This window comes from Mauremys reevesii, linkage group 2 (assembly GCF_016161935.1).
Source record: "Mauremys reevesii isolate NIE-2019 linkage group 2, ASM1616193v1, whole genome shotgun sequence".
NCBI lineage: Eukaryota > Metazoa > Chordata > Testudines > Geoemydidae > Mauremys > Mauremys reevesii.
In genome coordinates, this window is record NC_052624.1 from 32175251 (window position 1) to 32192972 (window position 17722).

At 41.7% G+C, this 17722-nt stretch overlaps 1 protein-coding gene across 10 annotated transcripts in view; it reads left to right on the plus strand.

Annotated features, from left to right (window-relative positions):
- Positions 1 to 17722, plus strand: part of MPP7 (membrane palmitoylated protein 7) — a 300103-nt gene that overhangs the window by 149260 nt on the left and 133121 nt on the right. For all 10 annotated transcript variants that reach the window (XR_005593934.1, XM_039523991.1, XM_039523987.1 and 7 more), the window contains one exon: positions 11632 to 11709. Coding sequence is in view for 9 of the 10 variants with exons in the window: in XM_039523991.1 (XP_039379925.1) it covers positions 11632 to 11709 (78 nt within the window). In the remaining variant the exon portion in view is untranslated. The remainder of the gene's footprint in view (positions 1 to 11631; positions 11710 to 17722) is intronic.

The window sequence follows — 17722 nt, forward strand, 5'->3', positions numbered from 1 at the left end:
GAAAACCAAGAGAGGAAAAACTGGTTTTGTAGTTGGCTAGCCATTCACAGTCTTTGTTTAATCCTGAGCTGATGGTGTCAAATTTGCAGATGAACTGAAGCTCAGCAGTTTCTCTTTGAAGTCTGGTCCTGAAGTTTTTTTGCTGCAGGATGGCCACCTTAAGATCTGCTATTGTGTGGCCAGGGAGGTTGAAGTGTTCTCCTACAGGTTTTTGTATATTGCCATTCCTAATATCTGATTTGTGTCCATTTATCCTTTTCCGTAGAGACTGTCCAGTTTGGCTGATGTACATAGCAGAGGGGCATTGCTGGCATATCATGGCGTATATTACATTGGAGTCCTGTTGGTTTCTTTCTTGGGTTTGTCTTGCAGTAGGAGGCTTCTGGGTACACGTCTGGCTCTGTTGGTTTAAAATGATCTGGAGAAAATGGAGAAATGGTCTGAAGTAAATAGGATGAAATTCAATAAGGACAAATGCAAAGTACTCCATTTAGGAAGGAACAATCAGTTGTACACATACAAAATGGGAAATGACTGTCTAGGAAGGAGCACTGCGGAAAGCAATCTGGGGGTCATAGTGGACCACAAGCTAAATGTGAGTCAACAACAGTTCTGAGCGCCACATTTCAGGAAAGATGTGGACAAATTGGAGAAAGTCTAGAGAAGAGCAATAAGAATGATTAAAGGTGTAGAAAACATGACCTGTGAGGGAAGATTAAAAAAATTGGGTTTGTTTAGTCTGGAAAAGAAAAGACTGAGAGGGGACATAACAGTTTTCAAGTACATAAAAGGTCGTTACAAGGAGGAGGGAGAAGAATTGTTCTTCTTAATCTCTGAGGATAGGACAAGAAGCAGTGGGCTTAAATTTCAGCAAGGGAGGTTTGGTTTGAACATTAGGAAAAACTTCCTAACTGTCAGAGTGGTTAAGCACTGGAATCAATTGCCTAAGAAGAGTGGAATCTCCATCATTGGGGATTTTTAAGAGCAGGTTAGACAAACACCTGTCAGGAATGGTCTAGGTAATACTTAGTCCTGCCATGAGTGCAGGGGGCTGGACTAGATGAACTCTCAAGATCCCTTCCAGTCCTATGACTCTATATTATAGATATAATGTACCTTGTTCTTAATTAAATTATTTTTCTCACATTTGTTCTCTGAATGTTAAACCATAATTGTTGTCTTGTGGGAAGAAATTAAATTAAATTAAATTATGTTTTTATCAGCCCAGTTTATTTTTTTTTAATGTCTAGGCTCATGATTTATAGAGAAAATATATTTTTAACTCACGGATTTAATTTATATCAGCATCCTTTTCAAAAGTTAGTGGAAACATGGTTACAACAAGTGAAAGATCTAAAACTTCCTGTTGCGGGAAGTGGATTCTCACTTTCCGGAGATAGGGGAAGGAGAGGTGAGAAGCAACAAAAGGTGATAGAAGGTAAACTGGAGTCCTGTTTTAGGTAAACACTTTATTGCACTTTGTTTCCCCAAATTTAAGGTAAATATTAGTCTTTATTATAGCCTTCACTGCACTTTGGTGGGGAGAAAGAGAATTGGGATAATTTATTTTAGATAACATGAATCAAACACCCTCAAAATAATTCCACACTGGAACTAGATAGCAATTTCATCTTAGGTTTGATTTTGGTAAGGCTGTTCATTCATACTGCTGATGCCTTAATGATGGCTACTCAGACAACCTGTTCTGTCTCATCAGAATACTTTCTCTTAATGATGTTTTTAAAAACAAATCCTAGTACTTTAATCCTGATGTCATGGACTCCAATTTGAGGACCACTGTTTTCAAAGCAGAAGAGGTTTGTCAGTGTTCTGCTCCTTAAAACTTAGACAAAAATAGGTTTTGGTTTCAAGGACTTCATGTCCTTAGCTCACACAAGAGAGTAGATTTACTCAAATTTGGAAATGTTCTGAAAGGAAAGAAAGGAAAGAAAAGAAGTCTGGGGCTAAAAGTACAAAAAAACAATTTTGAAAATACTTTAATACAGTAGTGGTGTAGGGTGTTGGGCTCTGAAGGGGCAGGAAAATTTATTTTGGAGCAAGTGTGACTTGTTTGGCTTTGGTCTGAACTTCCTCTATCCACCTAGGGACCCTCTTCCTATAAACAAAGTCATCAAAACTTTTTCTTACTACTGACAAAAAAGTGCACTTGAATGAAAGACTGTGAAAGCTCATATAATAGCAGCTTTATTTTGTTGTGTAGGGAATAATGAATTCAAAGTGAAAAGTATTTCTGATAGAAAGATAAATATTTTAAGAAACTCTGCAAGGAGTCAGGGGTTGTAGACAGTACTTACTCTGTTCTGCTTAACCTTGCAAAAATAGAATAGCTAATATATTAGTCTCAGGTTTGTTACAATGCTCTTTCATACTTATTTAGATGTCAGTGTTCTTTCTTTGTTCTAGTGCTAAATGAAAATAAAGGGTACAATTAAGAGTAGAAAATCCAACATAGATAATTGAGAAAAAATGTTTTAAAACAGAAATCAATATTGATAAAAAAGAAGGAAAAAATCAAGGCCAATGTTATACAAATTAAACAATAAATAAAGGATAAAAATATTTCAGCATATATTGAGTGATTCCAAAGTACCTTGTTTGTAAGACGGGAATGAATTAAATAGCTTAAATAGAAATGTTTTAAGTGCATTTGTCAAACGGTCTTCTAACAATGTGCCATTTAGGAGTGTGGAATACAAATATACTGTATGGAACAATGAACCATACTGCAATTTCTGTCAAAGAGCAGATTTCCTTTTCACAGAGACCTAAAACACGTTTTTCTGGCCTTCGTAGTAACTCAGTTTCTTTATAAATTCAGCAGTGTGTTTATCAGTGCTCAAACCCAAATGACATTTTTTTTTCCCTACACAGCAAAGCTGTGATGGCTGCAAAAATGAGTTGTATTACAAGTAGATATATGTGTAATGAGTAACTGTAGTGTGCAAACACTGAGGTCTGGTCTATACCTAAAAAATAAGTCGACCTAGCTACTTCAGTCAGGATTGTGAAAAACATCATGCACTATGGGATGTAGCTAGGTCGACCTAACATCCATTGTAGACATAAGCTAGGTCAATGAAGAATTATTCCATTGACCTAACTATTATGTCTAAGGGCTTGTCTTCACTACCAGCGAATAATGTAGCTGGAGTCGGCATAGCTTAGGTCAACTTACCCCAGTGTCTTCACTGTGCTGTGCTGACGGGAGATGCTCTCCGGTCGACTTCCCTTTCTCTTCTTGGAGAGGTGGAGTACTGGGGTCGACCGAAGAGTGTTCTGCCATCGATTTAGCAGGTCTTCACTAGACTCACTAAATTGACCCATGCTGCTTCGATTGCAGCAGTGTCAATCTCCTTGTAATGAAGACCAGCCTTCAGAGATTACCCACATCAGCTTTCCATTCCTGACTTGTTTTCCTCCATTCAATCCTGCGTCTTCACATCTCTCTCTCAGATCATCTCCTGGATGTCTCATTTCAATCTAAGCTTAACAAAGTCAAAACTGAACTTTTGATCTTTTTCCTCAAGCCACTCCACTCCTCCAAATTCTTAGGGTTTGTCTTCACTATGGGCTAAATCAGCACTGCGACAATCGGACCCCTGCTTCATTAAGGGCACATCATGAATTGTGCTAACTTAATGAGGAGCTATTCAATGCTTTGTTTTTATCTTCATTGTTCAGTGTCTGGCCTTGGGCCTTGTTTACTGCATGCTATTCAAAGCCTGCTATGAAGATCTAAAAATCAACTTCCTCATGTTTTTCTGTGGTGCTCATTACTGTATTATCCACTATATTATCACAAACATTAATTTATCTTCAGAAGACCCCTGTAGTATAAATAGGGTGACCAGATAACAAGTGTGAAAAATCGTGACGGGGAAGGCGGGGAGATAATAGGCACCAGTGTAAGACAAAGCCCCGAATATTGGTAATGTCCCTATAAAATCAGGACATCTGGTCACACTAACTATTAGAGGGTGATGCTATCCCCATTTTACAGATGGGGAGGTGGGACACAGATTAAAAAGATGCCCCTAATTTTGGGTTCCCAATTTGAGATGCCTAGGATCTGATTTTTCAGAGTTCTTGGCATCATATAGCAATTTATATAATCAAGCACAGGTCCCATTGACTTCAGCTGCAGCTGTGAGTGCTCAGCCTCTTCTGCAAATTAGACCACACGGTCTCAAGTTGGACACCTAGAGGAACACAACTAATGAACAACTCTGAAAAGTTTGGTTTAAGTGATTGGCATTACACACAAACGGTATGGCAGGGTCACGGATAGAACCTAATTCTCCAGGTCAGCATTAGACTCTTAACCATGAGACCCTCCTTTCTGTTCCTGCAATCTTCTACCTCATTCACTACATACCTTCCAGCTTTTACAACATAGGAGGCAGGGATCTTATAGTCACCAGCTGCCTTTACTATACAGCCCTGATTCTTCCTCAGTGCAGATTGATCCTCTGGGTTGAAAGAAACAGGGACCCATGGAAAAAAAGAGTATGTCATCATGTAAGTGAAGACTATATTGTAATGCATATGCACAAAGAGGCTGAATTAAGGTTTCAAATACTGTCACAGCAAGAAACTTCCCCAGTGGGGGAGACTGACACAGCCCCTTCCCCTGTGGTGTTATCATCCTCATCCCCGGATGAAGCTGTAAAAGGGCCATCCCATTCTGCCCTTCCCGATGATTTTAAGGCACATCAGGATCTACTAAAGAGGATGGCTGCTAACTTGGTTCTGGAGGCCAAGGAGCTTGCAGAGCCCACAGACACCCTATTTGACGTTTTAACTGCAGCAGCCCTGGGTAAAGTCGCACTCCTGGTAAACAAAGGGGTCTTGAGAATACCCAAGGCCCATTGGCAAACCCTGTCTTCCATACCACCAATGTCCAAAAGGGTGGAAAGGAAGTACTTCAACCCTGCCAAGAGGTTTGAATACCTGTGCACCCACCCGCCCGCAGGGTCGTTAGTGGTGTCTGCGGCCAACGAAAGGGGCAGGCTGGATCAGGCAAGTGCCACACCTAAAAATAAGAATACATAAAAATCAGACCTTTTTGGAAGAAAGGTTTATTTGACAGCCAGTCTCCAACTGCGAATGTCGAACCACCAGGCCCTCTTGGGGAAATACAATTTCAATTTGTGGTACTCCCTTAATAAATTTAAGCATTCCCTTCTCCAGGACCTCAGTGCTGAGTTCTCTACCATCTTGGAGGAGGGCAAAGGCAGTGGTGCGGGTTCTCTCCATATAGCATGGGATTCAGTGAACTCAGCAGCCAGGGTTAAAAAATAAATAAATAAAAATAAATTAATTGGAGATATACCTATCTCTTAGAACTGGAAGGGACCTTGAAAGGTCATTGAGTCCAGCCCCCTACCTTCACTAGCAGGACCAAGTACTGATTTTTGCCCCAGATCCCTAAGTGGCCCCCTCAAGGATTGAATTCCCAACCCTGGGTTTAGCAGGCCAATCCTCAAACCACTGAGCTATCGCTTCCCCCTGAGGTCATGGCCTCTGCTGTGGTCATGAGGTGCAGTTTGTGGCTGCAGTCCTTGGGCATCTCCCAAGAGATGCAGCTGTCCATTCAGGATCTCCCGTTTCAAGGGAATGCTCTCTTTTTGGAGCAGACCAATGCAAGGTTGCATGGACTAAGAGACTCTCGGGCCACATTATGCTTACTGGGTCTTTATATGCCATGAGCTACTAGGAAGCAGTTCGGGCAGCCACTGCTGCTGCCACTCAGATTCTGGGGGCTGCCACTCAGATTCTGGGGACCCCTGCAACAGGGTGCCTATAGGAAAAAGGATCGAAATAGAGAGTTTAAATACCCACCTCATCTCCCTTGCCTGCTCAGTCTGGCTCCATTTGACATCAAGGGGGCCCTCAGCAGGCATTTTGATGGTGCGCATGAGGACGATCCCCCAGTCAAACTTCTGAGTCCATCCCATTTGTTTTCAAACCATTTGTGTGACTTCCTGGCTGCATGGGCCCAAGTAACATCAGACCGCTGGGCGCTAAACACAGTAGCGTTAGACTATACCCTACAGTTCTCTAGCATCTTCCACCCCTGCTTCCTCCCCCCATAACACCTTCCCCGACCCTCTTCATGGATCCTTCTCACAAGCAACTCTTCATCCAGGAGGTGGACACCTCCTATGACTGGGGGCAGTAGAGGAGGCCCCTCACGATGTGAAGGGGGAAAGGGTTCTATTCCCAATGCTTCCTAATCCCAAAGGCAAAAGGGGGCCTAAGACCCATTCTGGAGCTTCATCACCTCAACAGATATCAAGAAATTGACTTTTTCCATGGTCTCCCTAGCCTTTGTCATCCCCTCCTTGGATCCAGGAGACTGGTACACTGCCCTCGACTTGAAGGATGCATAATTTCATATTTCCATTTTCTTCGGGCATAGATGGTTTCTCTGCTTCATGATGGGCCAGCACCGTTTCCAGTTTACAGCACTATCCTTCGGCCTCTCATCTGCCTTGAGGGTATTCGCAAAGTGAATGGAGCCCATAGCCGCTTACTTGAGGTGTTAAGGGATACAGGTTTATCCATATCTTGACAACTGTCTCATAAAGGGATGGTCTCAGGCCCAGGTGCAAAGGAATCTCAATTTGGTGCGCTCCACCTGTCACAATCTGGGTCTAGTAATAAATGAAAAGAAACAACTCTGACCCCTGTACAGCGTATAGAGTTATAGGAGAGATACTCGACTCTGTGCAGGCCAGAGCCTTTCTCCTGGTGACCCATTTCCAGACTCTGTCCAACCTGATCTCTCACTACCGCCCGCATGTGCCTCTAGTTGTTGGGCCACATGGCAGCTTGTACTTATGTTCCCTTTGCGGCTCCATCCCTGTTGGTGACTCTGGTCTCCAGTGCTTCGGACCTGGGTTGGGGAGCTCACCTTGGTGATCTCAGCATGCAAGGTCGCTGTTCACAAGGTGAACACTCTCTGCATATAAATATCAGAGAGCTCAGAGCGGTGTGCTTGGCCTGCCAGGCATTCCTGCCTCACCTGAGGGGCAAGATGGTACAAATCCTGAGACAATAAAGCAACAATGTTTTATATCAACAAGCAAGGCGGAGCCTGTTTGTCAGCCCTTTGCCAAGAAGCTCTTTGGTTGAGGGACTTTCATGTGCAACATGTCATTCATCTCATAGCCTCGCACCTCCCGGGGCCCAGGAATGTGTTAACAGATCACCTCAGCAGGACCTTCTTGCCTCGCCATGACTGGTCACTCCATCTGGAAGTAGTCAGTGTAATCTTCCAGATGGGGGAGACTCCCATGGTGGACTTAAAGTCAAGAAGTGCCACATCTTCTTCTCAATTTGCAGGATCAGCAGAGGCTACCTGTCTGACACCTTCTTGCTCCTGGTTGAGGACTCTGCTGTACGCCTTTCTGCCAGTGCCATTTAATCCACAGAATCCTCATGAAGATCAAGCAGGACAAGGCAAAGGTAATCCTGATAGTTTTGGTTTGGCCTCGCCAGCACTGGTTCGGCACGCTGCTGGAGCTCTCAGTAGCGGCTCCGCTACAACTACCGCTCTGGCTGCACTTTTCCAAAACCACAGCCAGCTACTGCACCCAAATCTAGCAGCTCTGCACCTGACAGCTTGGTTGCTGCATGGTTGACTGTGGAAGAGCAAGCAAGCTTGGCCTGCGTTCAACAGGTCCTGATGGTTAACAGAAAGCCCTCCACCATGGCGTCTTATCTGGCCAAATGGAAGCGGTTCACGTGTTGGGCCATGGACCAAACTCTTTGACCCAAACAGGTATCACTCCAGTTGATCCTGGACTATCTTCTGCACCTCAAGCTCCAGGGCCTCTCTCTTTCATCAGTCAAAGTCCACGTGGCAGCTGTTTCATCCTTACGCCCTCCAGTTCAGGGCAAGTCTGTCTTTGCTCATGACTTGACGGTCCAGTTTCCAAAAGGTCTGAAGCAGCTCTACCTCAAGTCCGTGACCCTGTAACACCTTGGGACCTGAACCTTGTGCTGTCAAGGCTCATGGGTCCTCTCTTTGAGTCGTTGGCTTCTTGTTCCTTTCTGCTATTCTCATGGAACGTCTCCTTCCTGGTGGCGATAACGTCAGCCTGTAGAGTCTCTGAAATTAGAGCACTTACCTTGGAGCCATGCTACACAGTGTTCTATAAGGTCAAAGTTCAACTGTGGCCACACCCAGCTTTTCTGCCCAAGGTAGTTTTGCAGTTTCATACTATCCAGGACATATTCTAACCAGTCTTCTTTCTGAAACCTCATAAGTCGGATGAGAAGTGTAGACTACACTCTCTGGACATCAGGAGAGCGATAGCCTTTTATGTTAAAAGGACTAAGCTGTTCCATAAGTCGACTCAGTTCTACGTCATGGTTGCAGGCAGAAAGAAGGGTCTTCCTGTGTCTGCTTAGAGAATTTCATCATGGATCACTGCCTGCATCAGGTTTTGCTATGAGCAGGCAAAAGTGCTACCGCTGGTGATTGTAGCCACTCAGTCAACCAGAGTGCAAACCTCGTCAGAAGCCTTCCTGACCCAGGTGCCTATTCAAGATATCTGCAGGGCCACTACCTGATCATTCATCCATATGTTCATGTCCAGTTACGCAATCATCCAGCAGTCCTGGGATTATGTGGGCTTTGTTAGAGCAGTATTGCAAACTGCACTACCATGAACTCTGGAGATTTTGCTTGTGAGTCACCTAGAATGGAATCAACATGAGAAATCACTTGAAGAAGAAAAAACGGATACCTACCTTTCATAACTGTTGTTCTTAGAGATTTGTTGCTCATGTTCATTCCATTACCCATTCTCCTACCCCTCTGTCGGAATTACTGGCAAGAAGGAACTGAAAGGACGTAAAGCTGGCAGTGCCTCTTATACTGGCGCATAAGTATGAGATTCCAGAGGGCTCCAGAGCAGGCCCTATGGATATTGCTACGGCAAAAAATTCCGACAACTATATACGTGGGCACGCACACACCTAGAATGGAATGGACATGAGCAACACATTTCGAAGAACAACAGTTACAAAAGGTAGTTAACCTGGTTTTTGTATGTAATTATATGTATACTGGAGAAAACAAAATGGAAATACTTTTTTCATATGAGAAGAGATTATACTGCAAATCACCTTAGTTACTAAATCAGAGGCTGTGTGCCTTACCTACAGCAGTTACTGAACCAGAAATGTCAATTCTGTTATCAGCACTGATTAAGCATGTCAACACAATAAAAAAGACAATGCTGAATTTTAGGTTGGTAGACCCTCTTGCACTGTCTCCCGTCTTTACACAGAGTTGGAAAGTCTACCTTAATGACCAAAACTACATCAAAATGTGCCTACCTCGTTAAAGGGAGCAGTTTTACATGACAAATTTTCTGTTTATCTTAGTACATCTGGCTTTTTAAGAAGGCAAATATAAAATACAAGTTCATTAATTTGCCATTTCAGGTTCCTAATTCAATTCAGAATTGCCTTCCCAGGTTTTAAAAACCTTTCATGGACTTGCTACAAGCTACCTTTATACAATGTAGCTCTCTTCTCTCATGTAGTACTTCCCAGCTATCTGACTCTTCCAGTTATTACCTCCCTGGTGCAAGAGATTTCTTCTTTGCTGCTGCTGCCATCAGGGACAGCCTCCCTGTGTATCTCTCTACTTCATCCACTCTCTATTTAATATTTCTGCTGAAAATATCTCTTCTGCCTTGTCCTGTATCTCTTAATTTCTCTCCCCGGTCGGGTAGTGATACTATGACCGAATGGTTCCGTTTTCACTATCTTTTCTGTTATTCAATTATCTTCTGCAATTTTAATATATGCAACCTCTTGTAATTTTCAATAGTGTTGAGATTTGGGGTATCATCAGAGGTGAAAGTAAGCTGGTCCGGTCCGGTGTACCAGCAAGAGCCAGTACACTGTGCTGGACTGGACTGGCTTCCGCGGCGGTGATTTAAAGGGCCCAGGGCTCCAGCTGCTGCGGGGAGGCCCAGGCCCTTTAAAGTGCTGCCGGAGCTCCAGCAGGTGGGCTCGGTGGGGATTTAAAGGGCCCAGTGCTCCGGCCGCTGCAGGGAGCCCCGGGCCCTTTAAATCCCTGCCGGAGCTCTGGCAGCCGGGCTTGGGCAGTGATTTAAAGGGCCCGGAGCTCCGTGGTGGCCGGAGCCCCAGGCCCTTTAATTCGTCCCTGAGCTCCGGGGTGATTTAAAGGCCCTGCCTCTTCCGGTTGAGGCCACGCCCCTTCCAGTTGATGCCACGACTCCGGCGTACCGGTAAGTCCTTTAAGTTACTTTCACCCCTGGGAATCACATGTATGAAATATTTTCTACGTAGGTATAACTGATGCATTTGAGTGGTACAAAGGCAGATATTAAAGTAAGAAGATCTGTTGCATTGTTTGCCTTTGTGGCAGGAAATCTATGCCCAAGGCTGAATGGTTGGGGGATGGGGTGGAGGGAGACACTACCTGAGTCCTAGTACCCCCAGAGTGTGCTTAGGGTCTTCCCTGCGCAATTCTGGGTCCAGGGGGAGGTGGCTGCTTGCGAGAGGAATGGCCATGGCTGGGCCTTATTGTAACCCCTCCCACCAGCGCAGCAGTCTCTGCTTTGGGTGCTTCTGTAGCTGATTCTACTGGTTGGAGTCCATGCTTGTGCTGAGAAGGGGGGGCAGTGTTCTAGTGGGTTAGATGTTTTTACATGTTAATGATAATTTAGGTTATTTATGTCATCATCTTTTTATTTTGCTTATTTTATTTGTGTCTAGATAATGGTGTTACAATGGTGAACAATATAAATTAAATATAACGGTGAACAATATAAATTAAAAAAAGAGTGATATATGAAATATTTTCAATGATAGGAAGATTATTTTTAAAGGCTTTTCAAAAAATATTTTGGCTATTTTAATATTTAGCAGTGGAAATTCTACTTAAAATGCCTCACTTATGGGTGGAGAGAAGGTATTTATATGATATGTATGTTCTCCTTTTGAAAAAATAAAAGAACATTGCATTTTACAATTATGAAACTTTTTAAATTTTGGCAACACTATTCAGTAAAAACTTAAAATAAAATCCAAGTATTTTAATTTGCTGAAATACAACTTTTTCCTGCACTGTTGGGATTCATATTAACACTACTTTGCCATTCTTTCTGAATTACTTTAATGACTGCAGCAAATCCACTGAACTGTCTGTCAAAATGTGGGAGGCAGGCTATTATTCCACTTAATACATTATAATTTACGGGAGGTTTATATCCATTTTAGGGATAAACACTTTATGCTTTGTATTTTCATCAGCAATGTAATAGATACTTAAAGCAATATGTCAGAAATACAGGCATAGAAAACTAAGGGGAAATCACAAATGTTTAGTTTTTCTGTGGGTTGGTCTACATACTGAACATTTTTTCCATCTGATTTCATGTTCTTAGCACTTCAACAGAGGTGGTTGATGAATTGCATCGACATTATTGCCACCTACAGATTTATAAAAGGATGTTTCTTTAGTTACAGATACTCAACAGATCAGTTAACTCAATACGGCTGTGTTGTCATATTTGCTTTGCTACTAAGCATGCTTACCTTTTTTGTGCAATTGTCTTCCAGATTCATGAGAAACTGCACTACTTTGAAAAACAGAGCCCTGTACCCATACTCCATGGTGCAGCAGCCTTGGCAGATGATGTAAGTGTCCCCTGCTGAGATCACTGGTACCAAGTCTCCCAAAAAACTGTCTGCAAGCAGAACTCCTCATAGTGCAAACACATGAATGTAATCCTCTGAGCTGAAATCATAAGAAGCTGCAAATGTTTCCAAAGGTGCTGTCATCACTGGGCTTATTGCTGATATTACTTTGATTTTTATTCACTTTCCTGTTGTAAAAACATGGCAAGATAGCCTCTTGTTCTGCTTTGGTAACTACGTAATAGAAATTTCAGGTTGGAATTCTACTGGGAGGGAAAAGCTGTCAACTATTAGTGTTTTGAGAAGGTCACAGACAAGAGGAATGCTTTGGAAAAATAAAGACAAATGAGATAGCTGTACTGTTGACAGGACAAGAAAAATGACAGATAATACTACAGGAACGAGGCATATGAAATACATAAAAAGGGGGGCTTGTCCAAAAAAATACCTGTTTGAAAAAAAAATAGTAGTGATTTATGGATATTAGAGCTTTCCAAATTACCTTTATAAGTAAAAATAAATTATAGACGTGGTCGGCATTGATAGAGTAGTTAATTTCCTGTTACTATAATTTTTATTTTAAACGAAAAAAAATCCAGCCTGTCATTTCTTGCTATTTGGTTAATTCTAGGATTCAGATGAATTTTGTACACACCTGTATAAACTATGACTGAACCTGAGGTAGGATGGAGAGAGAAATGTTTATTAAACTGTGGTTTAAGTGAAATCCATCAGTCTTTGTTATAATTGGTGATTTCAGTTTTTTTTCTTTTGATAAATGCAATATATTTTAGGATTAATTTCAAACATGGAGGCTTTGAATCTTGTTGCATTTCATAAATGTTCTTTGAATGCTTAGTTACTGTTTTTATATAATGCCCATACATTTTAAATAAGCCATTTGTTTATCTGGCATGAAACTGTTGACATATTTAGGATTACAACATATCTTACAAAATCATGAATATCACTATGTTTGAAACATTGAAAAACATTGAAAACATTTGTCGAAGAAAAACTCAGTTCTCGCTTTTTGTTTGGGTGCAGCAAAATCAAATACTTTATTATTTCTCCAGTAATTACAATGGAGGGAGAGAGTGCCATAGGACACAGGGTCGCCCCAGTCCTGGACAGGTCTCTCAACTGGTAAACAATCACAGCAAGCCTTTATACCTTTGTTACAGACAATTTCTAGCAATAATACAGACAGTAAAAAGCAACAACTACATTTTGTTTATACATAGCAGAAAGGCTTATCTTATTTGTCTCAGTCCTAAGAAAAAGCAAGCCTGCATTTTGGTTAGTGATTGCAAGGTCGTAATAACTTTGTACACAGTTCTTGTCCTGTCGCCTCGCACTATCTTTGCTCCTACAAGTCTTACGTCATTAGGGTTACAGTATGGCCTGACTCTTGCTAACTGACTAACATGCATTAAAATCCCCTTCAAATCCTTATTGAAGCTTTCCCTGCTTCCACACTCCCCCCTTTTGTACTTCTAGTACAACAAATACTTTCAAATCTCCATTTGCATTAATTCGTGGAGTTCAGATTCTACAGCAGATATGTCAACCTTAGGGGTTGTCAAGGGATGTAATGACAAAGCATGATTAGCATGAACATGAAAGGTAGTGCTATTCTTACGTTTTTTACAACAACAACAACAATAAATCCCAAGCTAACTAACAACACTACAAACAATAACATTCCCATAGGAATAATATAATGGGGCTGTTGTACAATTGTGATTACAAAGCATAAAACATCATACCTAGTACATACCTAGTACATAAAGTAAACACTCTATAAGCTGTATGAAAGGCATTCTTTTCAGCTTGATATATATTCTAAAGCATGTGAATTCGCCCTTGCAATTCAGAGATTCTTTGAACCTTTGGTAACAATGAAAGCAAATTTTGAAACCGATCAGGCACTACTCTAGTCCAATCAAAATATACCTGAAATCTAAGAGCTATTTGCAACATTCTATCTGCATTCTATCTGGAGGCCAGTAAATGATATAATTGCCTGCAGCAGTGGTAAGATCAATATGTATATCTTGTCAGGTGTTATTCTAGGGGTACTGTCTATAAATCAGGTAGGTATACCAGGTGGTCTAATTTCCCAGATGTCTCGGTAAATAATTCAGTTCCACATGCATCCTCCCCATGGACCCAGCAGGATTCGGTATGTGGGAGCCCACACCCAACCTAACCGGTCCATATGCTTGGAAGGAGCACTGTGAATGTCCACACTTCCATCCAGAAAGTGTCCAAGTATGTCTTCATGACCACAGATCAGATGGTACTCCTGACGTGTCTGTAAGGGCAGTGGGCCAAGTCTGGTCTAGATCCCACTGCAATGCCTTCCCAGCCTCAGTGAGATTGCAATACCATCTCTATCAGTAACTTCTGGGTCATAGAACTAAGGGTGGAAATGACATGTAACTCACCAACTCCAGCCTGTACTTAAGATAGCTGAGCTTCAAAAATAAGGCTAGTGGCCTTTTCTAGTTGGCCCAATTTCTTATCATGTTCTTGGCCTGGAAGAATAGTCCAAATGGCTACTACACTATTGGCCCCAGCCCACAGGGATCTGGTCAATTCCCTTTTTGTCCAGAGGAAATAACCCAGGCCTTTTTGTTGTGCTAATCTAATGGCAGCCCCTTGTGAGCAATCTGGGTATGTAGAAGTGATTTGAAAACTGGATAAGGGCAATGTCATTTAAAATCCAATTAGGGAGGGCAATACATACTGAAGGATTTATCCAGAACACAGGGCGCAGCCTGTAGAATAAACCCCAAAATCCAATTAATACCACAGTCCCAAGCATGGGTCCCACAAATTTCTTCCTGCCAGTATGTAATTCTTTGTTTCTTCACCAGGGTCAGTTCTCAGTGTCCTTTTCAGTCAGGAATTCCTGGACTTTGGCAATGTCAGTGGAGTGAGTGTTTCTTCTTCTTTCCCAAAACAATCGTGGTTTAGCATCCTACAGGGGAGAGGTTGCCAGCACATATCACCTTGTAATGGCTTTGCTTTTTCTAGAAAAGTCCAAAGGCACAGTTGGTCTGTCAGCGGACAAGGGAGAGGTTGCCAGTACGTCACCTTGTCCTTTTTCCCTGCTGTCCAGAAGCACAGTAGAGCTAGAAGAAGAATAGGCTAATCATCAGTAGGAAAATTCTTCTGATGTGGAGGGGTCTTTTCGCAGAGAGAATCCTGGGTCCAGGCAGTCAGTCTTTGGCACTTCACAGCGGTGTTGGTAGACAGCAGGACTTGGAAAGGGCCTTTCCAGCGTGGAGCCAAGGCAGTCTTTCGTTGATGGATCTTTATGTAGAGCCAGTCTCCTGGTTTCAAGGAGTGGCAAGGTTGCACAGGATCCTTCGGTAGTGCTTCCTTCACCTGTGTATAAAAAGACTTAACACATTTCATTAGTGCCTGACAATACTTAAGCATTATGTTATCCAGCAAATGAATGTCCATCTGAGCTGGGGTTAGTGGGGGTGCAGCTGGTAGTCACATTGGGCATCCTGTCAAAATTGCATGAGGGCTGAGTCCAGTCTTTCGATTGGGAATGGCTCTCATACTCATCAGTGCCAAAGGAAGGGCATCTGGCCACTTTAAGTTTGTTTCAGCACAAATCTTGGCCAGTTTATTGTTTAAAATCCCGTTCTGGTGTTCCACTGTCCCAGCAGACTGTGGGTGGTGAGGGCAGTGAGCTGCACATAACTCCTTTACAATCTGTCCAGTAAAATGAGTTCCACGATCACTGTTGATACTCACAGGGATGCCAAAACATGGCACAAAATCTTTAAGCAAAATTTCACAACAGTCCTGACATCTGCTTTCCTGCAGGGAAAAGCTTCAACCCAATTGGTAAATACATCAACTAAAACTAATACATATTCATAACCACAACATTTAGACATTTAAATAAAATCAATCTGAATATTTACAAAAGGTCCCCAAGGAGGAGGGTGGGCTGCCCGCTGCACACCAACCTTGTTTAACTGCAGCAACCATCCCCCCTTTTCCTAGACTGAGCATGTTAGCTATTCTCTTTTTTTTTTTCTCCCTTCTTGGCTTTTTTTTTTTTTTTGTTAACATACAAAGGAAACTTCTACTCTTTATTTATACACCTTCTCTTTACTTATACAGCCAATTTACGAGACTGTAATCATGTTTCAGTAAGAGGATAGCTACATCCTGTGATGTATCAAATATAATAAAAAATTCGCTGCGGCATCAGACATTAACAATGTTTCCTTTGAAGTAACTGCATTTAGGCAAATAATTATTTTGAAAACTAGAAAGGTCATAAAAATGTACTCCCAAAATTATGTTCATTAACCTTTTGTCACACCGCGTAAACCAAGTTAGAGTTTGAGTGCCTTATCTTTTGAGTGCACAACTTAAAGCACTTGAAATGGGCCTGATTTCAGAAGTGCTGAGCACCTGCTCTCTGAATATCAGGTCCCTTTAAGATGTCTCTAGTTTTCGCACCAAGAAATAAGGCACTCCAAATCTCTGTTCAGTTCTGAAAATTTAGGCTATTGATCTTTACTACACTAAATACGTAATGAAAAATTAATAGCATATGTTCTACAAAAAGTATATGCATTAGAGATGTGAATCTGTGATTTCTGCATAATGGTAATTTTTAAGATTTGACTTTGGTTGATAGCTAAGGTTTCTAGTGCTTTTGTCATTCTTTTTGTGTTATTTGAACAGTTCACATTATGGGCCCATTCCTGTAAGGTGTGGAGTTCTACTGAATTCAAGCTAAGCAGAACCCAGTTTTTTGTGTGTGTGAATATGTTATCAGTACATTTTTATGGGATTGTAAACTAACTTGTACACAACATATTTTGCATAACTTCAAAATACATGGAATTGGGGGATTAGAGTTGCATTACATTTTTGGCACTCTTGTTGACAACTAGTAAGCCTTCAAGGACTTAGGAGCATGTTAGCGATATAACAGAGACAAGGTAGGTGAGGTAATATCTTTTATTGGACCAACTTCTGTTGGTGAGTGAGACAAGCTTTCGAGTTACACAGAGGTCTTCTTCAGGTCTGGGAAAGGTACTAAAAGCATCACAGCTAAATACATGATTGACCAGATAGTTTAACATAAGTAGTTAGCACATATTCTAAGAAATCATTCAAGATGAAGTGGCTGTTAATACCCCTGTGACCATAGGACAAAAAGAGGGGGTGTCAAGGTGTCACCCCAACTCTGTAGGGACCTGCATAAGATAACCCCTAAGCTTATTTACCAGCTTAGATCTAGTAGCTGCACCACCAAATAGTTTAAACAAACGTTTATGGGAGAGTCATTTGGAAACTCTATATCCCTGCAAATATTTCCCCAGTCTTTATTCCCCTTTTCCTGGAAGGATTGAGACTGATTCACCTCCCACCAATTCCTGGTGAGCCCAGATCCAAAAAACCCTTGGATCTTAAAACAAGGAAAAATCAATCAGGTTCTTAAAAGAAGACTTTTAATTAAAGAAAAAGGGTGAAAGGAATACCTCTGTGAGATTAGCATGCAATCTACTCTCACAGACAACAGATTTAAAACACACAGGATGTCCCTCTGGGCAAAACCTTAGTTACACAAAGAAACCCAATTTGATTCTCCCTCTATGCAAAACAACGTCACAAAAGAAAATAAACATAATCTAATACATTCCTTCTCTAAATACTTACTGCTTTTAAGAAATGTTAGATGGCTGATTCCTGGATCCTTCACTCTGGCACAAACTTTTCTGAACAGACCAAAGGCTGATTTCCCTCCTCCCTGTTTGAAAATATCTTGTCCCCCCATTGGTTCCTCTGGTAAGCTGTCAGCTAGGCTATGTGAACTTCTTAACCCTTTACAGGTAAAAGAGGAATTAACCCTTAACTGTCTGTTCATGACAGGGGGTTACAGATTGTTCTAATAAGTCATAAATGCCATGTCTTTATTAAGACCATGATTTTTAATGTCTAGCAAAGTTATGAATTTAAGTGTCCA